General features: G+C 40.5%; 1 protein-coding gene across 3 annotated transcripts in view; it reads right to left on the minus strand.

The window, feature by feature from the left end:
• nbeab (neurobeachin b) overlaps positions 1 to 23,611 on the minus strand; it is a 464,498-nt gene that overhangs the window by 43,483 nt on the left and 397,404 nt on the right. For all 3 annotated transcript variants that reach the window (XM_072691521.1, XM_072691520.1, XM_072691522.1), the window contains exons 45-46: positions 19,800 to 19,919; positions 4,884 to 5,036 (exon numbers count right to left, since the gene is read on the minus strand). In XM_072691521.1, coding sequence (XP_072547622.1) covers positions 4,884 to 5,036; positions 19,800 to 19,919 — 273 coding nt within the window. The remainder of the gene's footprint in view (positions 1 to 4,883; positions 5,037 to 19,799; positions 19,920 to 23,611) is intronic.

Consider the following 23,611-nt stretch of genomic DNA (forward strand, 5'->3'; position numbering starts at 1 on the left):
TCAATAATTGTTAATATAGTAAGTAATATTAAAATAAATAAATAATGTACAGGTGGTTAAATGCAATAATAGTGAATGCTAATGCTATAAAAAACAATGAGGCCTAAAAAGTGGAGTTAACAAGATCTTGGGTCAAAAGTAACTCTTAGGACTGCATTTAAGGATTAACGGAAGTCTATCACATGAGCTGTAATCTGCTATTATTAATATTTACATTATACGAGGGTAAAAACAAAAACACCCCAGGCAGCTTGAGCATATACATTGCTACAAATATCAGTATTTTTGTAAAATCTGTGTCCAAGATTATCATTTTACTCAAAATGACTCAAAAACCTTATATATAAATATTTTGGGATCATGTGCTTGTCAGGGCTGGCCTAAATATCAGAAATACCCAAGCATTCGTTTGTTATGTTGGTACTAGTAATATTTAGCACTCGGAAGCTTCTTTAGCTTTTTCTTTAAGCCACACAATTTTTCCCTAAACTCCAATAAATGTTACCATATATTTCATTCATTTTACATATAACTGTTGTTAATTGTTAATATAGTAAATAAATATAAAAATAATAATGTACAGGTGGTTAAATGCAATAATAGATTTTTGACCTCTGACCTTTTGCAGATGTTCTGACCCGGTCGACCCAAGCCATCACAATGTGGTTCTAGTCAAAGTGGCCCAGATTCTTGGCCTTGCCCATTTCCCTGACTGTGCACTTGCTGCCTAGTACTGTATATCCCACCCCTTGACAGGTGCCATTGGACCCAGATAACCAGTGCTATTCCCATCACCTGTCAGTGGTTTTAATGTTATGGCTGAAGGTGTATATTCCACAGCCGTTTAACTGGTACCCACGATACCTTTATTGATGTGAATCATCACTCCTCCAAGGATGCAAACTCTGATGATCAGCTAGTGTAGATTATGGTCTGGCATGACAACTGATACTAATGCAGGCCCAATTTAGCGGCACCCTATTGTCATAAAGCCCTGCCAGATGTAGCAATCGGTTTCTTACAGGCGTCCAGGAGCTCTACAACAGTAACCGGAGTGAGATAATTACAGAGCGTCCTACTGAGGGTGTCATATTATAGGTATGGTTCCTTTTTGTGAACAAAGAACATGAATACACACAAACACACACGCCTACACAGTCATGGTCACATGAACACATGTACGCACACACACACACACACTCTCTCAAGGCCCCACTGCTGCTGGAATTTACACCCTCCCTCTCGCATCAGGACTAACAGCTATTACCAACAGAGCAGGCTGTGCTCCAGAGGGGGCTGCGCTAGCCACGGGGCATGTCACTCCAATCGAAAGTGACACATGCAAAGATGGGAACGCTAAGCGAAAGAGAGCGCGGAAGGGATGGGGTGGGGGGTGGTGGGAGGCGAGAGGGAAAGATAGAGAACACAAAGACAAGGGGGAAAGGAGGGATTAAACGACAGAGACAGAGGCAGAGAATGAAAGAGCGTCAGGGAGAGCAGGACGATGAGACAAAGGGATCAGATATGAAGGAGCATACAGAGGTGTGCTAATCACGGCCGGGTTAGTCCCACGGATGTGCAAATGCACACACAGTTCGTCTAGTCTGTGTAGAGAAGTACTGCCAATAGAATAGGACTCCCTGGAGCAGATAAACATGAACATGATGGCTGTTGCTCCATCTGATACTTTTGGGATGAGTTGAGGAGTTGGGGATGATGAGGCAGGGTGGTGATCATTAATGCTCTTATTGCTGAATGCAATCAAATCCTCACTGCAATGCTCTGTCAAAAATTTGAGGAACACCTTCTTCCCTGGACAGTAGAGACAGTTACTTCAACAAAAGCAGGATAAACTCTTTTAAAATACCCTTGATTTCAGAAGAAACAGTGAATGAGCAGGTGTCCCAATACTTTTGTCCAAATATTGTATATAATAATGAGAAATGATTTGTTCTTCCCAGAGCTTGAGGTCAGTGCATGTGGTTTGGCAGCATTAGCCCCAGTATAGTCCATAGTAGAATTGACCTGATATTTCATCATGTCCTGAGGCGCTTGGCCTATAGGACATTTTGACTTTAACTGACAGCTGGACCTCAGCCCACACATGTATAATATGTGTGTGTTTGTTTGTGTATCTCGGCCTGTCTATCTGTCTGTGTATGTATGTCTGTATGTGTGTCTGTCTGTGTTTGAGCAAGGCGGCTGAAAGAGGCTGGAGGAAAGGTCACCTCCACAAGACACATACACTGTACAATACACACACACACACACACACACACAAACACACAACACAGCCAGCACTGTCAGGGCAGCTGAAAAGGTCAAGTGTGTTTCCCACAGCACACACACACACTTCCCTCAGGCAGCGTAGGCCAAAACACTGCATGCCCTAGCAGCTAAGTGCACCCTGGCTTTGGCAGAGGAAGGTTAGTTAGCTCTGAGCGAAGGAATAAACAAACAAGGCCATCAGTGACTCCAACTGCTAAAATATTTGGAGCTATATGTAAACTATATGGACAAAAGTATTGGGACACCTGATAATTCATTGCGCCTTCTGAAATCAAGGGTATTAAAAAGATTGTATCCTGATTTTGTTGGAGTAATTATTTCTACTGTCCAGGGAAGGAAGAAGGCTTTCTACTAGATTTTGTAGGAGCATTGCTGTGAGGATTTGATTGCATTCAGCACCATCATTCCAGTTCTTCATCCCCCTGCTTTACGGCTACTCAATGCTGGGAGGCTTTATACTCCTCTAGCCCAATCCTGGCATTAGGCATAGTGTCATGTATATTTAGGTCCGAAACATACTTCACTTAAGGATGTGAATGCAAATGTTTCAACCTACACAGACTCTGCCTGTCATGGTGGACCAGTTTTGCTTTTGACTAGTCCTATTGCCCCACCTGAACCACCACAGTAACATAACATCGCAAATTGAATTCATACAGCAGGTCCGGGTGTTGGCTGGGCTCAGGCATTTGCGTTTGCATACTTGCGTTGAGTATTTGTCTGGCCTTAGGGTGGCGCAACTGTCTAACTGTCTGCCTGTTAACAGACAGGAGATCATATGTTTGATTTCTTTCAACAGAACAGCCCTCCATGGTCAGGATATTTGAGAATAGGAAGGCCACTCCTCATGTGATAGAGGGAGTTCTAACCTGCAGATGGGAATAACCAGTGAACAGACTGGGGGGAGGGGGAGGAGCCAACAACATGTCCCACCGGCAGACCGGTCAGTAATACACCTGCGTTAAGGCATTTTACAGTGTATATGTTATGTGGTCATAGGTACTGAAGGCTGAAGGCAATGTAGGACAGTTTAGCACTGTCTCTCATATAGTACTGCATAGTTGTCCTTCACTCAGGCCACCTCTAATGTTTTGCTCACACACACACACACACTCTTACACACACACACACACACACACACACACACACACACAAATATATACATACATATAAAAGCCTGCACAGTCCCGTCTGCTGGATCGAAATCGTGATTGATAAAGCCTACATTAGTGTAATGTTATAGGGGACAGTGGCCAGTCCTGCCCTTCAGTGACATCACTTGGGCCTGAGCTTGACTGCATTAGTATCGAGCTGGCCACTCTATTAGAGGCCTCAGGAGGAAGCTGCAGCTCACAGGGAAGAGGGACACGAGGAGGCGAAGGGTAAAACAAGTACAATTCAGGACGTGCTCTTGGTGTTTATACCCTGATACATATAAGAGCATTAACAGCAACTCCATCTCCAAACTCCACTGACCGTAACAGGGAGAATGGAGCTTTGGTGGAGGTGGATGAATCCTCTCTATTAGTGTAAAATCCTGTAGTATTACTCTACCGCCTCAGTCCACATGCCTCTTTACATCCGTTTTAAGCTTCTGTATCTCTTAGCTTGTCCAGAAATGCCTGTATACAGCTGTCCATAAGGGGGCGCTCAAACTGCGATTTGGGTTTGGGGTGAAAAAGTGAATTAGACTCCACAACTGTAGGGGGAGCTCAGGAGTCCTGCTTAATACCAATATTGTGGGTGGAGAGTGTATTTCACTGTAAACAAAAGGCGTCAGGCCTTTTTATGAACTGTGAGCACAAACTGCAGCCCCCTTACAGCACGTTCTTCGTTGCATCTTCTCACACATGGTTAAAATGATGTGACGTCATTGGAAGCTATTCTTTCAGTTCATGTTTGAAGCATTTATCTTCACACTGTGCCAAAGTCTCTCAATAAGATGTCTTCTGGGATCCAAGCACAAATGTAGGCCTGGTTTCATTAAGCGCAGGAAAATCCATGCAAAACTGGTCACTCAGAATTGATCAAGCGTAAATAGATAGGAATATGTAATCAGACGTATTTTATTTGAGTATTCATGACTGCTTGGTGTTTTATCACTGCATGTAGACATCCCCTATGAACTGTACACTAGGATGTAGAGCAAATATCCATGTGTCATACCTACCTTTAGCGCTAAAGGTAAAAAAATACTATGTACAGCGAAATGTGTCCTCTGCATTTTACCCATCTCTGGTAGTAAACACACTTTTAAATATCTCACCTACCTGAAAAATAGTCCCAAAGTGCTACATGGCACTAACATCCTACAGAAACATTGTATCTCCATCATCATAATTTGTTTTTTGAATGTGAATTTTGCTTTTTGAATTTCTTGCCAGAATTCCTCAATAAATGGGCCAATAGAAATGCTCCAAAATGACTGGGAATAAAAAGTTTTACATTGACTTCCACTGAAAGGAGTTTCTTTTTCCTGTAAAGTGGCTACTTTGGAGATACAATGCTTTTGTTGGGCAGCAACAATACGAATATTATCAGCTGAAACTCAGCACCAATAATCTAAGGGTAATGGGGGGGGGGGGTGCTCTCACCATTCTGTTGATCCTAACAAAGTCTTCAGGTGTTTTGGCCCAGGCAGGAAGCTCCACATCACAAACAGGAGTGCCATCATCCCTGTCCCCCAAACAGTAACCATTACTGTTCACAAACATCTCCGGCAGGTAGTAGAACTCTGGGATCAGCTCCTACAAAACAGAATAAAGCAGGGAGTTACACACAGAACCATACAGAAATGAATGATTAAACGTAAACATTATAAAACTGACATATTATACAGAACATATGGAAATATAATAAATACAATGTTGACAAATGTTGAGAGACTCAATTTTGGTAAATTTGGTACTGCCAATTAACCCACCCTGATGTAATTCCCTCTAGCACTAGCAATGTTCCTGACACTAGGAAGGTAAGGACTTGACACATGTCTTTCTGATACACGCAAAGCCTTCCATGGCCTCTTTTCAAACTGCTACCGATGTGGCATCGCCGGGCAGCCGGCATGCTCGGAGGAAAGTGCCGGGTCCCCAGCTCAACCCCACCACCTAACAGACGTCAGTGCTGGCCAAGGGGAAGGGAAGGAGTGGCATCTACCCACCCAGAGAAAGCACATCCAATTGTGCACTCCCGGCCTCCGAACACTGATGGCAAAGCTGCATGGCTCAGGAGTCAAACCTGCGACCCCTGGCCCACTCTGAGCCCCCGGGTTTTGTAAATTTTTTTGACAATATTAAAGTGCAGTTTTAAACTTTAGAATGTAATTAATTGTGTAATTAACGCACTACTATGCATCGAATAGTAAACTCACAATAATAATTATACGCCTAGATGGGGGGGGGGGGGTTAAAAGCCGACTGAGAGGGTCACTGTGTGCTGAATTCTCAGAGGGAAAGGAAACACTGACCAGTACAGAGCAGAGCTGCAGTTATTTCCTGTCTAAGTACTGGACTGATCATGCTGTGTTTTGGGGTTCCAGAGCGTGTGTTAGGTTTCTTGAGTAGCGTCTGGCATCTGCAAACAGGGGTCAGGATTCAGGCTCAGTGGAGCAGAGCTCCTTCACTGCTCCCTTGTGTGATTTCAAGCAGTGGAGTTCAGGAAACATCTCTCCTCTGGAGACAGCTCTAATATAAACAGCTTCCAGTAATGAATTTGTTTTTAGATTTCTTTTGACGTGAGGTAACGACTGAACGACCTGAAAGTTAACAGTCTACTGTTTCCTAAGAAGTTCTGCACTTTATCAATTGTTCTGTATCAGTTCTGTCCATGTTTACTGCTAGTGTAAAGATGGACTGTGCTGAATTACGCAATTCTGTAGGAATCTGTTGCACAAAATTTAACCATATTTCTATTTTAATGAATTATGAGGTTTTAAAACGTACTTTTTCATGTTTTTGGCATTTCTTCCTACTTCAAACTGATAGAGTGTAATGCGCTGATGTAGCATAATGGGTAGCTACATCATCTTCCCTGAGATAGACTAGGGTTTAGTACCCTGGCAGGGCAAGCCCACCATGCTACACCAATAAGAGTCCTTAGCCAAGACTCGTAACGCTACCTTCTCCTACCTGTGTAACATCATTTAAATGTAAGTCCATCTGGATTCGAGCTTCTGGATTCGAGCTTCATCTGGATTATAAGACTTTATTATCTAACTGGTGTTGAGGACCAAAAAATCATCTAGATGCACACCCAAAAGCTATGCAATCCCTCTTTTTCCTTCTTCAGCTCTTTCATGCAACAAGATCTCATAAAACTGGTACATATACCAGTAAAGTGCAGCCCAACAAATATGTAACATTTCCACAAGCCAACATATTATATTATACATATTTTATTATACACGAGGAGCTCCAGTCCACTGGTGGCGCTGTTTTGTCAAATACAGCCCAGCCTGTCCTTGAAGAATTCCAAAAACAGCAGAGCCAGAGCTTCTGCTTTTCTCCATTATGGAGCTTCTATCCAATGAATTACGTCTGGAAACTCCTGCAGAAACAGCAAGAACTTCACCTTCTACTATAGTTCAGTTCAGGGTTAAGATAAGGGTTCAGTTAAGTTTAAGTTATGGTTAAGGTTACAGTTAAGTTAGGTTTAGTCTATGTTAAAATTAGAATTAGGTTTAGATGCAGTAGATTACTTGGGTATGGTTTGAAGTAGGGTAAGTTTAGGCCTAGGTTGAGATATAGGATTAGGTAATAAAATGATACTGGTTAGGGTAAGGGTTCACTTAGGTGTAGACTAGGTGAAGGTTAGAATTATGTTTAGGTGTGGTAGGTAAGGTTTAGGTTTAGTTAAGGTTGAAATTAGGTTTAGGTTCAGGTTTAGGTGTGGGTTAGGTTAGGTTTAGGCTAGGCTAAGGGTATAATTAAGTATAGGTGCAGTAGATTAACTCTAAATTTAGGTTAAGATTAGAATTAGGTTTAGGTGTAGTAGGTCTGAATTAGGTTTAGGTTCAGGTTTAGGCGTAGGTTAGGTTAGGTTTAGGCTAGGCTAAGGTTATAATTAAGTTTAGGTGCAGTAGATTAACTGTAGGTTTAGGTTTAGAATTTAGAATTAGAATTAGGTTTAGGTGTAGTAGGTTAAGTTTAGGTTGAAGTGTAGGTTAGGTTAATGTCAGGATAAGGTTTGGTTAAATTTAGGTTTAGGTGTAAGAGATTAAGTTCAGGGTTTAGTAGGTTATGTTAAGTGTAGGTTAGGTTAAGGTTAGAATTAGGTTTAGGTGTTAAAGTTTAGGTTTAGGGTTTAGTAGGTTAGGTTAGGTTTAGGCTAGGCTAAGGTTAGAATTAGGTTCAGGTGTAGTAGATTAAGTTTAGGTTGTGGTGTAGGTTAGGTTAAGGTCAGGGTAAGGTTTGGTTAGATTTAGGTTCAGGTGTAGTAGATTAGGTTAGGTTAAGGTTAGAATTAGATTTATGTGTATATGTTTATATTTAGGGTTTAGTAGGTTAGGTTAGGTTTAGGCTAGACTAAGGATAGAATTATGTTTAGGTGTAAAAGATTAAGTTTATGTTTAGGGTTTAGTAGCTTATGTTAAGTGTAGGTTAGGTTATGGTTAAAATTATGTTTAGAAGTTAAAGATTAAGTTTAGGGTTAGGGTTTAGTAGCTTATGTTAAGTGTAGGTTAGGATAAGGTTAGAATTAGGTTTAGGTGTAGGTTAGGTTTAGTAATATTTCACTGGTTACTTTGTAACAGTCTCTGTTCAATTCATATGATTTCTGCATGCTCGGGTTTCATCAGGAATTCATGCCTATGTACAATGTTTAATGTTCAATGTATATTTACATTACATTCATATATCTTCTATATTTTTCTTGTCTCTTACTCTTTACATATATTTCATTATTTAGTCTAATTTAGTTTATATATTCATCTTCCTAAAATGTATGTAGCAACTTAAGGCTTCAGGCATTTTAGTCTGCTGGCTATTCTATTAGATTCAAAGAAGGAAAAGTTTAAACAGTTAAAAAAGTTACTTTTCTAAATTAAGACAATATAATAACTTATTTTTTATTATTTTATGTTATTTGTTACTAAGTTATAATAAATTATATTAAACTATATTGCTATTTTCTACATAATCTGGTAGCCCAAATGATGAGGAACTACAGCCACTGAGATGTAAGAGGTCATTATGCATGGGCTTTAAATGGGCTATGGCAATAAAACTATAAACATCCTCCCTCTACAAGACACTTTCACTCCATAAAACTTCATGTAACATCTTTCCTCCACACAGACCAACTCCGGCTGCCACATTCCAAACAACAGCTTTGCAGTTCATGTGAGAGACGGCTCCGCACATTGGGGCATGATGTGCACACGAGGAATGTGACCCATTCCCTCTTTAATGTCACTAAGAAGCTCTTGCCTTTGAAGACTGCCTGCAAACAACTAAACCTGCCATGTCAAACTATTTTCCCTGAACCTAAAGGAAGTTATGAGTTCAGGTTCATACATTTTATTTATTTATTTTTAAATACACCCCTGGGTTGAATATGGACAGATGGTTTTGGGCCATTATATACCTCCAGGGTTTTGTAAGAGGGTCAAGAGGCAGGACATGACATCAATAAAACAGCCTCTAGTTTCTTTCTGACGGTGGAATTTAGTGACATTCAAACATACAGAGGCGGCAGACCTCTGAACTGTGTGTATGGAGCTTACACTGAGCTTACAAGACCCCTTACACGTACACTGCAGGTGTACTATTTAGTTACTATCTAAAGACTAGCTGTTCAGTAACTGGTGTGCAAATATGTGCATTTATTATATTTATATACTGAGTTTTCTACTGCCAAAGATCTACACAGATTTACACAGTGTCTGTTCACCTATTAGGGATGTAACTGTAAAAGTAATGCATAATAATATAATTATAATATATAAGTATAATATCATTTATAAACATTTTATACATAACACATTACACACATAAGAACGTAACGGCAAACAAAGAACAGTGACAATATTTTAGCATTGTGTCATGCCTACTATTTAAGCTGATGGCTAGTGTGACAGATTGGGCTTAACATATAACTTAGTGATTAGGGTGCTAGTTAGAGGGACACTTAAGGTATTAATACATAAGAAAAAGTACTGTATCCTTGCCCTGTAACAACAGTAGAACTCTTTGATGCTACCTGCGACTATTTATATCAGGATCTTTACAGAACCATATACAAATAGTCATTGATTATAACCAGACCACAAATAAGTGTTCAAATGATTCTTTGAGTTGTCATGATTCGGGATTTGAGAGAGCACCCTTACTAGAACCCCTGCTAGTGGGCTGCAGTCTGAATGCCCATCACTGTCTGGGTAATTTTTTTGTTTGTAGAGTATGTAGTAAATAATTCATTTTGTTTCTCCCCTTGGTCTACTATATTGCTTCCTACCAGAAAAATCTCATTATTTTCTGAGCACCAAAGAACAAAGTCTGCCTGTCTGTCTGTCTGTCTATCTATCTATCTATCTATCTAAAATGCATATAAAATGAATATATATATATATATATATATATATATATATATATATATATATATATAGAGAGAGAGAGAGAGAGAGAGAATTTTCAACAGGTTATCAATCATTAAAAGTTAAATGGAAGATGACCAATAATTAATATACTGTTGGTGTTTTCTCAACATTTTATACAAATTAATGAGATTTGACCAGAACTAAGAGTTGACCAGAACTTTAGGACAGCTAAAAATATGTTTTTAATCAGTGCAATTGCGTATTCTACAGAGTATAGTTAAATAGTTCTATAATTGTATGCAATTGACTTTATACCATTTAATAGAGTCAAAAAAATCTAAATAGAATCAAAAATATTATGTAATTATCTTGTGTGAAATGTACTGAATGAATAAATCAGGATGGAAAGGTAGTCAATAATGTGTGAGCTGGGAGTTGTTTAGTTTATAGTTTGTGTATAAACTGTGCCTAAATATATATCTAGCATCATTAATTGTAAGAAATTAATGTAATGTTACTGTAGTTTGTATTATCATTGAAAACTGACTTAATATTAATTGTCTTTTGGGGAAAAATATGCCCCCAATATATTTTATTTTATTTATTTAATTATTCATTTGACATTCAGGCTCAGTGTAGTATACCGTTTCCCTATAAACCATGTCAAAAAAGTTTGCACAACGGCAACAGTATGTGTGTAGATATTGAGTTTTATGCATCTATTATGTCTATGTATTCATACTGACTTTTGTATTTGGTTGTATCCAAGCTTCTTGATTCCAGATTTTAGCCTATTTAAACTACATGGGATATTTTCTGAGTGGACAGTGAGCATTTCTGCAAGTCACTCTTGATAAGAGCATCTTCTAAATGGCATTAATGTAAATATAAAGAATGCAATCTATAACATGGCTGCCTATGTAATCACATATGTAGCACCACTTAATTACATAAATGCATTTAAACATACAGCATAATGGCGGTAATATGGCATTACATCCTTCACTGTTGTTGAAGTCCTTCACTGTTGTTCTCAATAACAGTCCTGAAAAATAAATAAACACTGCAGTGGATGCTAATAGTTGCCATCTGCTCTGAAAGTCCAGCGCAAGCACAATGACACAAATCTGAGACTTAAAAAAGCCACAGCTGTGGCAGTTTGAGTGCTTCAGACTTCTCCTGGAGGTCTTGAGCTGAAGATGGACGGCGTGCTCTGTGGATCTGCTTGCTGGACGTTTTGGTTTAGGAGGCAGGCTAGCAGTAGCCACTCTTCGAGCTGTTTCTGACTGCCAGCGCTTGCTCTGGCCACCTCCAGCAGCAGCCATTAATTCTGCTACAGCCTCATAATGGGCTGACAAGTCAATCACACCGCCGCCGCCACCGCTCTACACCACTCGCCCTAATGACGGCCGCATCTGCAGCTGTCACCAACGCTCCACACCTTTAGACAGAGCCAGTTTTTGGAGGAGATTATTGGGGAGATTGTTGAAGGTTCCAGGATGAGTTACTCTCTCTCTCTCTCTCTCGCTCGCTCTCTCGCTCTGTCTGGTATGGGTGCTAAGCTAAAGGCAGATGGACAAGGTGGTGGAAGCTATAGCATTGGCTGTTTACTTGTTGGCTGTGAGCACGTTGCAGGACTGTGATGATGCGGTGGACAGAGAGATGCCCAGCTCCAGTCAGGGAAGATCAGAGCCCAACAAACACAGTTTGGTGATTGTCCTGATTGAAGAAGCTCTTAAAAAACAATGGTTGCTAAATGTCTCTTGGCTTGGAAGGTTAGTTTGAGGAAAAATTGTGAATACGAAGCTTTACATTATGCAGAGTTCTTTAAAAAAGGCTCTACATCTTACATCTTCTACATCTTAATTACAATAATGCTTCGATACAGGATCATCAGTTGAAGGGGTCTTAGGGGAACCTACATTAGGTGTTCTATGGCATCACATCAAAGAACCTCAACAATATGTAAAAAAAATAAACAGAGGAGTGTGAATCCAATAAAAGGAGGTAACATATCTGTATTATCATAACAAGACCATATCCCATAACTGTTATTAATCTGTATGTTAATGGTAACTTTATAGAGGACTTTATAGTATACTAAAATACAATTCCTTAGAAATACGTAAAAATAGTCAAATAATATAAAATGTAAATAAATAGTCAAGGAGAGGAGGTGGCCATAGAAACACAAGGACAGGAGGTCAATATGGACAATAACATAGATAGAAATATTCAGCACATCACACAACATAGAAGCAGTTCTCAAGAAATCTACCCATAAGTGGTCATAGTCCTATAGTAGGTCAATGTTCAGACCAGAGGATACAGCTGAACTGACTGACTGAGTCCCAGTTAAGAAAAGGTTGCCATGTTTTGCGACGTATGCCAAGAGTCCCCAATTTATGTGTTTCACCCTTTCTAACCTCAGTAAGGCCAGAATGTCTCTAATCCACTGAATAGAGGACTGAGCATTAGTTTTTTTCAGTTAAGAAAGAATAACCTCCTGGCTCCTCCTGGCTCCTACCAGTCAAATGCAAGAACAACTGCCAGATTCAGATAATGTTATTTTAAAAATATAAAATAATTAATAAATATTTTTTTAAGTTATTGGACTATTTCTACTGGCCCGCTCATCGTACAATAACTGCATAATTTTTAAACTGCATACACATAAAAGAAAAAAAGTGAAAAGTGAGGTTTTGCTATGAAAATTACAATAGAAATACAATACAAATAAACTAAAAAGTAATTAACAATAAATAATCAAAATGAGATCAAATTCAATACAAAAAATAATTGAAAGATTAAGTATATTTAATGTTCTACAATGTTTGTGTGAGTGATGCCTTAGAAGAACCTTTTTTGGATCCATAAACAACCTTTTTAAGCCTTAATGAACCTTCATACAAACACTCATACTAAATTAAATGTCACAAATATGCTCCTTCTATGATATTATATATAGAACCTTTATTTTTAAGATTGCGCATAACATTTACTAGTATATTGTATATTATTATACAGTCTATACTAGTATACATATACTAGTATACTGTAACATGTTATGGTTCTGGCTAACAGACTAGGTTCATGTCACCTCAATACACAAGGATGAATATAAAGGGTTAATTATGTGAACAGTCTGTATTGCTTAATACTAAGTGTTGATTTTAATAAGAAGTGTTTATCCAGTTGTGCTGGACTAAGACCCTGCAGGTTAGAACCTGGACATCCTAGCTTTAGAGACAGGGCCAGACTGCATGGCACTGGGTCAGTTCCCACTGACCTGCCCTTTTAGGGGGTCAGCAGTGTTAACTCAGCTTTCCCTCACAGCTTGTACTCATTACTGGAGGACTGTTGTAATGAACAAAGTTGGGGAGAAGTGGGGTTGACAGGGACTGAAATGGGCTTCCTTTTAATTACACCAGTCTGACCATGCGTTACACATGGGGTTGGTATGCAAAGATATGCAGTGTGTATATTTACTAAAGACCAAAACTATAGAAACCAGCCAGGTCCTAAAGCTTCTAAAGAACCAGCAAGTAATTCCAGCAGATAAAAAACTGAGATGATACATGACATGCTGAAGCTGAGGATAAAGGCATCAGTGAACTCCTGCTGGAGGAAGTTTAAATACACTACATGTCCAAATGTTTGTGGACACCTTTTCTAATGAATGCATTCAGCTATTTAAGGTTGCACCCGTTGCTGACACAGATGTGCAAATGCCACAGCCAGTCTAGTCCCTGTAGAGAAGTACTGCCAATAGAATAGGACTCTCATAAGCAGATGAACATGAACCTATTGACACCATGCCGGTGTAATGTCCGGTGTAAGCTAGAGGGGTATAAAGCTGTGGAGCAGTGGAAGAACTGTGTTCTCCAGAATGATGGATGGTGCTCTATCCAGTACCATTGGGATGAGTTGGGGATGAGGGTTGGTGGTGATCATCCAACATCCTGAACTCACTAATGTTCTTTTCACTGAATGCAATCAAATCCTCACAGCAAAACAGTACAGACAGTTACTCCAACAGAAGGAGGTTAAGCTCTTCTTCTTCTTCTTCTAAATACCCTTGATTTAGGGAGAAAGAATGAACAAACAGGTGTCCCAATACTTTTGTCTATATAGTATATTAAAACCATCTAAGAACTGGCTGGCCCTATCATCGCAGGTTAGATCCCTGGCAATGCCACGGCCTTCTGTGGATGAGAGTCCCAGAAAACCCAACTGGCCTTACACTCACTGGGTGAGAAGGATGGTTCACCCTCTCCTGACATTACTAAGTCTGATGCAGCTAGTGTGCATCTGTTAGATGGTTTTCAGCACTCTTCTCCAACCATGATTAGATGTCTAATGATGCTGCGTTAATGGCAGTCCAAAAATAGTGGGTGGGTTTTAGGAATCGGTACATTTTGGAGAATTTCTCTTGGTCCATACATTATGATATTTTGAAACAAAATAAAAAAAAACATGTGCCAGATTCACACTAAGACCCCATTTACTTATTTATATAGGATTATATCTGGATAAGGCTTAGCCAGATAAAAATGGAAGTGTAAATGCCCTCAAGATACAAGCTCCCTCAAACACTTCAACCCCTCTTCAGGAGGAGGTCTGAAATGCATCTGAGCCATGTACTATAGCAATGTACACACCCGTCTCTCCAAGATAAATTCCACAACCAAAACCCCTCCCAGTACAACCCAAACACCAGCAATAATTTCAGCGCAACAAGCAAATTTGCATATTCTGTCCCAGACAGCCAACGGATTTCAGTCGTCTGACTAACTGGAGATGCATTTCACTACCCAATGTGAACACATGTGGCTAAAATCTTATCAGGACTCAATCCAGATACTAGTCACAGGAAGCGACCAGGTGTAAACAGGGGGCAAAAAAGGAGTCTAATTGCTAGTCAAGCTCACATCAATGGCTAGATCATGTTTTCTCTTGGCCAAGATTTCCTTTGGAGCTCAGTGTGTTATCCATCAAATTGTGTTGTGGGGAACAGGTGATTCGGTCATCCAGTGTAATGCCTGACCCACATTACAGGATAATTGGGCTGAGTTTGCAAAGTCTCCCGATTTCAGGGTGATATTAAACAATGATCTTCCCACATTATCCTCTAGTGTATGGTGTCTATAATCCACCAGTGTTCTCCAGAGCTGTCTAATCATGGTCGTAATCGTAGCTCTAGCGACATTTCTTCCAGGAGACTCTAATGCAGCGTCATCTTTCTTCAGCCAATCACCAGCCTGCACCTGTGTTAAAAAACCTCCAACTACACCTTTTTTTTTTTTTGCTGCTTTCAGAAGTGACGTCACGTCTCTCCCTTCTTTCGCCCAATCACAACAAGTTTGGTCCGTACTGCTGCCCGGGGGTAGGCTCTGTCCCTTGTCTCTAAGTTCTCAAAAGGATCAGTGAGAGTCCAGATGTTGCAAGGCCTGGGCTGATGCTGGGGCCCACGCCAAAGATTTTATCTATCAACAAACAGTTTTAACTAAGCATCCTCAGTATCCTGTAGTGGGGGGTGGTCGCCGATACTCTTGTGGGCGACATGACTTTTACTTCATGCCTGTAGGAGCTGTGTTTCAAAAGCCTTGTTTAGTGGTGTTTGATATATGCTTATATTAGTGTTTCTAAATCCTGGTGCTAGGCTACATTATCCCAGACATTTTAAGGTATAACACACCTGATAGACTTTATCATGTAATTGTTTAGGAAAAATAAATCATAAAAAATACTTAAGTTTTCCCCAAATGTAGTCATCACTTGCTGTAAACTCCAAGCCTGAATCATCACAGCCTGGCTTTGAATCATACTTTGTCTATGTTCGTATATAGTGTTATGAGATAACTGAAGTTTGGGAGGAGGAGCATGCCTAAAGCGCCGCCTCCCAATCTAATGTTGTAGACACTTCCATCTCTACTTTCCATGACCTATTTCAAAGTTTCCATATCCATATCTCACCAAGAGGGGTTTGGCCTTCTCCTTCAAAGCAGTAGATGCTAACCATGCTAACTACAGACTAGAAAAAAAATGCAATGCAAGCTTTACCATGGCTGTAAGAGCAAAAAACACTGCAGTAAAACATTTGCTTTCTTACAAATACAGCCTGAAAAGAATTCATATGCCATTAAAGATTTATAACAGAACACTGTCCTGCAAAAAAATCCCAGTAAAAAGCCAGTATGAATGACATTATTTTTTTATGTTGCAAGGCCTGGGCTGATGCTGGGGCCTACACCAAAGATTGTATCTATCAACAAACAGTTTTAACTAAGCATCTAAGTAGTGGGGGTGGATGCCGATACTCTTGTGGAAAAACAAGAGTGGACTTTTACTTCATGCCCGTAGGACTGTCCACCAATGAGAGCCGAGCAGAACGTATAAGTAGGTATACGCCCTGATGTTTTGTTTGCGAGAAAATTCCCGCAAGGTTTTGAGGGTCATTGGTTGGGAGTTCATAATCTGTGGTGTTTCATTCAGGATAGATGGTGAGGTGTGGGGACTTTCATGACCAACAACGATCAAAGACAGAAATATCGGTGAAAACATATGTCGCTGTTGTTATGTGTGTGGTCTCTCACGTTTCAACATCGGTTAGGGTCTTAAACACCCTGTAGTGTGGGCCAGGCATTAGGTATGGTAGTGGTCAAACACTTATATTCCATTAGCCAGGAGAGTCCTCAAACATGGGGTAAAACAACACATACAAAGCTATTTCTGCATACATTAAAAAATCGCTACTGTGCTCTAACAACAGCTCATACAGGACAACCTCTATTTGTGTCCTAATAGATCTGCAGTCATTTCTGCTCTGTAAAATCAGATCCATGCAGACACGCGCATGGCTGGAGGAAGGCTGTATTTGTTAACACAGCTGATGTTTCACCAAGCTAGCTTGCTGCTGGAACGCTGCTTTCGGCCTGTAACTCGCGTCGTAGCCTGCTGTCCCCCAGCCTTGGGAAGTAGAAAGCCCTGCCTTTACATAAAAGACTACATTTTAAATAGCTTTTGTCATTAATGCTTTATTAATTGCCCCGGGCGAAGCTAACCCGACGCGGGGTGTGTTGGAAAAGTCTGACACTTTTAGGTCAGCCTGAGCGTGCCCCGCTGTGTGTCGCCGAGCGGAGAGGGGCTGTGACTTAGCCGCTGTGGCTGCTAGGCTTCGGTGGAGGAGCTGCTTTTAGAGGTTTGCTGCAATTTCAAGCTTTTTAAAGTGATGGTCATGGAACGGAACAAGGTTTGGACTGAATTGTGTGTGTTGTGGGTTACATACAGGACTAAGCTTCGAACTGAGTGCTTCAGAGATTATTAATAATTTAGATAAGGGAAGACGTGACTACAGCTTATGAGGTGGGCTTTAAGGTATTCAAATACGAGCTGTGTTTCAAAAGCCTTCTCAGAGTGTTTAGTGGTGTTTGATATATGCTTATATTAGTGTTTCTAAATCCTGGTCCTAGGCTACATTATCCCGGACATTTGAAGGTATATCTTGCTATAACACACCTGATAGACCTTATCAGGTAATTGTTTAGGAAAATAAATAAATAAACAAATAAATAACTTTATAAAGTTTTCCCCAAATGTAGCCATCACTTGCTGTAAACCCCAAGCCTGAATCATCACAGCCTGGCTTTGAATCATACTTTGTCTATTTTCGTATATAGTGTTATGAGATAACTGAAGTTTGGGAGGAGGAGCATGCCTAAAGCTCCACCTCCCAATCTAATGTTGTAGACACTTCCATCTCTACTTTCCATGACCTATTTCAAAGTTTCCATATCCATATCTCACGATTCTAGCTGCATATACACCCTTTTCCCCCACAAAGAGGGGTTTGGCCTTCTCCTTCAAAGCAGTAGATGCTAACCATGCTAACTACAGACTAGAAAAAAAATACAATGCAAGCTTTACCATGGCTGTAAGAGCAAAAAACACTGCAGTAAAACATTTGCTTACTTACAAATGAGAATTTCCAGCCTGAAAAAAATCCATATGCCATTAAAGATTTATAACAGAACACTGTCCTGCAAAAAAATCCCAGTAAAAAGCCAATATGAATGACATTATTTTTTAAAAATAAATCTTCAACCATGTTTGGTTACACAGGCAAGCCAATAACAAATAATGCACATGTTTATATTAAAGTCATCATATCTACACCATATGTCAAATGTTTGTGGACACCCCTTTTAATGAATACATTCAGCTATTTAAGTTCCTACCCAGCACTGGCACAAATGCACACATTTATTACATTTACATCACATTTATGGCATTTAGCTGACGCTCTTATCCAGAGCGACTTACAAGGTTACTGGTGTTACAGAGGAGGACCAATGCAGTGTTAGGAGTCTTGCCCAAGGACTCTTATTGGTGTAGCGCAGCATAGTCACCCAGACTGGGAATTGAACCCCAGTCTCCCTCATGGTGTGGTAGCTCAGTGGCAGGTAGTGGTGTTATCTGTTGCGCCACACCAACCACCTACCACACACATACAGGCAGCTTGTTTCGCTTGTCCCTGTACAGAAGTACTGATAATAGAATAGGACTCTCTGGAGCAGATAAACATGAACCTATTGACACCATGCTGCCTAATGCCAGGCATGGGCTAGAGGGGCATGAAGCCCCCCAGCATTGAGCTGTGGAGCAGTAGAATCATTTTCTAGAATGACGGCTCATTCATGTCTTTGTTCAGGGCTGCTTCTACTTTTCTCAAAATCTACAGTCACGATTTTGATATTCTTTGATGTAGCACATTTATTTTTGAAACCCAAACAGGTGCCTCTTGTTTGTCATTAATATGAATGAGCTTGTTAATGCTGATTTTGACCAATGCTTTCACCAAGGACACTGTAAAACTACCGCTATGATAAGTAGAGAACAGCGCACTGATGCACTGACCATCACAGTATTCACAGTTACGACCCCAGGTCATAACGTTTCTTTTGTGTTCCTGCTTTTGTAGGTGCAGGTCCATGATTGTTCACCAGGGGAGCTCTGATTTACTTCATACCCCCTTCCTACATTAGCTATAGCCGTTCATTATCTATCTGTCTAGTTCTTTATGTATTGTTATTTCTTTGTTTGTTTATGCTGTGTGGGTTGATCTAAGGCAGATGGGCTCCTCGGACGAGTCTTGGTTTTTTCTCCCAAGGTTTCTTTCTCCTAGTATGAGGGAGTTTTTCCTTGCCACTGTCGCTACCACCTCCATTGTGGTGCCTGGATCTCTGTAAAGTGCTTTGTGACAACATTTGTTGTGAAAGACGCTATATAAATACATTTGGATTTTAACTGAATTGATTCTAAAAGAGACTAAAGAAGCTTGCGCCAGGTGAGAGACGTTTGGGGCTCTTGATGACCTTTGATGACCTAGAAGAACGTCCTGCTCAGACCACCATAGCACTTCCACTTTCCACTTTGTTAGCTTGCTAGCTTCATTACACTTCATTAAACTCATATCTTTGGGGAAAAGTAGGAGGTGAGTGCCTTTGATAGCAGGGTATTTGGGTAGTTTTGTGTATTTGGGCTTCTTCTTTTGTTTCAGGTTTAGTTGGTTGTGTTTTGATCTAGTTGCTTTGGTTGTTATGTTGGCGTAGGCTCACCAATGAAGTCACATTTCCTCCATTGATTTACAGTAAATTTATATTCTAGCAGAGGGGTCTGTGGACGGAGCCCACTCTCACTTTCTGTAACGGCCTAGTATTAGCATTAGGTTATCTGACCAAATATTCTGCTTTATTTACTTGTTATTTATAATTTTTAGACTTGTAGCTCCAGTGCAACATCAGAAAATATAACTTTGGAGTGGGCGGGAGGCTATGTCAATAGATTGGCATATGTCAGACTATGTAAAGCAGCATTCCAGGACGAGGACTAACCAACGTTATTTCATACAGTTGATCTCAGAACTATTCCATGCAGTTTCTGCTGAAAAAATGTGTTTGAGTGTTCCCCTTCTTACCTTCACGTCTGAGGTGTCCCGCTGGCAGTGCCTCCACGAGCGTGTGATCCCAGAGAAGGTGCGGTTGGGGTGATCAAACTTGTTGCCATTGGTGTTGAGAATGAAGGTGGTAAAGGGTTCCTGCATTCAAACAAACACAACATACGAACACACACACATTCGAAGTGTCACAGTGTCTCTCAGACACACTGCATTATCAACCGGTGTTTATTCCATATAGCAAGACCACAAAAGCCCAGAGTCTTGACTGCAGCGTCTAGCAGTGGCTGAACTGCATATCACGGGGGTGCCGAGTGGTCGGTTTTCTGCCAAGTTGACTGATAATTAACCACTTGTTTTGACAAATCTGCATTTTTTTCTCGAAAGGAACTAATATTTATTCCGAAACATAAACATCTGCAAAGTGAAATCCAAATTCATTTCTATGGTAATTTGACGCAATCGCATGATTGAGCGCTCCAGGAAGCTCGAGGAAATGTTCCGTTTGCATAAACATCTCAATGTGGAGGACACATCTGTCAGATTATGGAGAGTTAGTGAAGGCTTTTTTCCCCCTCTTCTCTTCTCATTTATGCTAGCTGTGCCTGAGGCAGAATTAATTACTGGATGTGGCCCGTTGGTTGAGGAGCAGAGCTCCGGCTCTAATTGGCTCTTATTCGCCATCATCATCCTGGACTGGAGTGACATGGAGAGGCAGGAAGAGCCGGCGAGGGAGAGATGATGGTGTCTACAGTCTCACTCAAGCCTGGCTTAGGAGCTGTCACAGCACCCTTTTCCCAAATCATCATCAACCCCATACTGTCTACTGGCAGAGAAAGGCCAGTTGCAAAAGTTTTTAATTTGGAATTTGTACAGAATTCAATAAACTGAGATTCTTTTATTGTAATACATTAAATCCAGCAATATTGGTTGTGTATTGATTGCTGATCACACTGTTAAATGGGATTTGCAGTTTGCCTGTCTTTACCTGTAGATTATTTTAAATGTCAAATTGTCAAGTTCAAAGTATTTGAGGATTAATATGTATTAAGTTGTGAGGTGGGCCTCCATGGATCTCATCAATGAGCCTTGGATGCTCATGACCCTGATTCCAGATTGTCTTACCTTGGACTTTTGGTAGGTAGTGACCACTGCAAACCAAGAACACCCAGATGTTTTGGAGATGCTCGTACCCAGTGGCTCAGATCTCAGGACGAGCATAAGAATCTGAAACAACTGTGATGGCTAGATGACTGGATCAGAACATCTCCAAAACACCAGGCAGGTCTTGTGGGGCTTTTCTGGTATGTAGTGATCAGTACCTACCAAAGGTGCATCAAGAAAGGACAACTGGTAAACCTGCAACAGGGTGATTGATGTGATCCATGGAGGCCCCACCTCACAACGTCTAGACACATTTTGGTGTCAAATACTACTGGACACCTTCAGAGCTCTTGCAAATCCATGTCTTAAATGGTAGTATTGTTTAGAGTTCTCCTCAGATCAACACCTGGTTTGGTGGTAAATCAGGGCTTAATGATGGTAAATCAGGTGAGCTGCTGCTGCTGCTGATGATGATGATGATGGAGTTGAACACATCGTCCACGCTGTGCTGGCTGGACTGGGGGGCGTCCAGGAGAAACCTGGAGGAACCGAGCTCTGTTCTTCAGACTAGCTCACCGACAAGATCTCACTACTTTCTTCACAATGAGAAGCTCTTGCTCCTTTTTACTGGATTTATGTCTACCCGTGTCTGTTCTGATGAGATCTGGAGCTTCTACAGTAGAAACTCTCCTAATGTGCTTAGTTGACAAAATCCTCAGCACAGTCCTGGGTAGACAGACAGTTAGATAGATAGACAGACAGACAGACAGGCAAAAGACTTTAGATTTACAGTACAACAACAGACAAGAGCTGTTCTTGGGTCAGTATTTGCAGCCCTTGGCCCTCCAGACCCAGGCCAAATAAGGACAGTAAGAGAGGCAGTGATGGACATGTGTTTCTCTGTGCACTCTGCACTGTCTGAAAGACATAAAGCTGTCATGCAGCGCCCTGTAAATCATTACACTGCCCTCTTTAGTGCTTTCACATATGCCAGTTTACTGGGCTGTGAAAGCCCCTTGCCGGCCCTCTCGAGCGGAACCCATAGCTGGCTCGATTGAGATGTTGAGTTTGACTTGCTTTCTGTTGCGAAAGGATTGGCTGACGTGCAGTGTGATCAGCTATCAAAGTGATTCTTGGGTGTTGTTTACTGAAATGTTACGGGGGGGTAAAGGATGCCTAAACAAACAGTTCGCTGCGATCATTTGGTGGATGTGAGAATGCTGGAACTCTTCATGGCACTCGTGAGCGGAGCCTTTTTAAGTGGTCAGTGTTGTTACATGGAAGATTACACATATATACAGGAACAGCAGGGGTGAAAGCGAATCCCAGTACGTTTTGAAGGACAGTTATGACATTTCAAATGCGATCTTCTCTTGCATCTTTGCATGATTTGGCCTTGAAGGTCAGCTGCAAAATGATACACGTCTTACATGCAAATTCCTTACACGGGTGATCAGGTCCAGCAGCGAGATTTGCACTGTTCTCTTTCAAAACCCGTTCAGTGTAATATAAAGGGAGCACTCCAGCCCAGGCAGAGTGTATTAACTGATCGTCGTAAGGAATTAGGTTCTTTTTAAGACTCTTGTTACACACTAGGGGGATGTATTAGTAAGAACTTGGAGAACAGGGGTTAGGATTTATTGCGTTACTGTACATTTTTAAAGCAAATTTTAGAAAAATAGTCATGGTATAAAAAACACACCATCATAAAATCTGAGTAAAAAGAAAAGCTGACTTTTTATCTAATCAGATCAGTGGGATCTGAAGACTGAGTACAACACTGCCATCTAGTTGTTGGGGTTTAAACACAACACTAAATGAACCACTGTCTGCCACCATCTTCACATGTACACACATGGACAAATTGTTGGTACCCCTCAGTTAATGAAAGAAAACCCCACAATGGTCACAGAAATAACTTGAATCTGACCAAAGTAATAATAAATAAAAATTCTGTGAAAATTAACCAATGAAAATCTGACATTGATTTTGAACCACGCTTCAACAGAATTATTGAAACAGGCCTGGACAGAAATGATGGTACCCCTGAAAAAAATGTGACTAGAGGGACATGTTAAATCAAGGTGTGTCCACTAATTAGCATCACAGGTGTCTACAATCTTGTAATCAGTCAGTGGGCCTATATATAAGGCTACAGGTAGTCACAGTGCTGTTTGGTGACATGGTGTGTACCACACTCAACATGGACCAGAGGAAGCGAAGGGACATCAAGCACTGTCTGACTTTCATTGGTTAATTTTCATAGCATTAGTAATTATTACTTTTGTCAGATTCAAGTTATTTCTGTGTCCATTGTGGGTCTTTCATTAACCGAGGGGTACCAACGATTTTGTCCACGTATGTACTATGTTTATGCTACAGTATTGCAAAACAAACTATCATGATACTTGGATATATCAGTATTTTCTTTCACATCATTATAAGCTCAAGGTCAAGCTATGCAGTGTAGCTTTGGCACATGGTTTGACAACATCTCATGGTTTAGCAGTGCCCCTAGAGCATTATTGTGATTATACCACAGTTTCATTACTGATACTTAATATTAGCTTATGGGATTGCCATCAGCGCTGCACTGATACAAGAGGATCTGGTACCAATTCTTTTTTTTTTTTTGTGAGTTTGTAAACAAAATATTATAAAAAGCAACATTTTCAGCGATTATGAGAGCATATATTAACATTCTGAAATAGTACATACCTCTAAATATT

This window comes from Salminus brasiliensis, chromosome 11 (genome assembly GCF_030463535.1).
Source record: "Salminus brasiliensis chromosome 11, fSalBra1.hap2, whole genome shotgun sequence".
Classification (NCBI taxonomy): domain Eukaryota; kingdom Metazoa; phylum Chordata; class Actinopteri; order Characiformes; family Bryconidae; genus Salminus; species Salminus brasiliensis.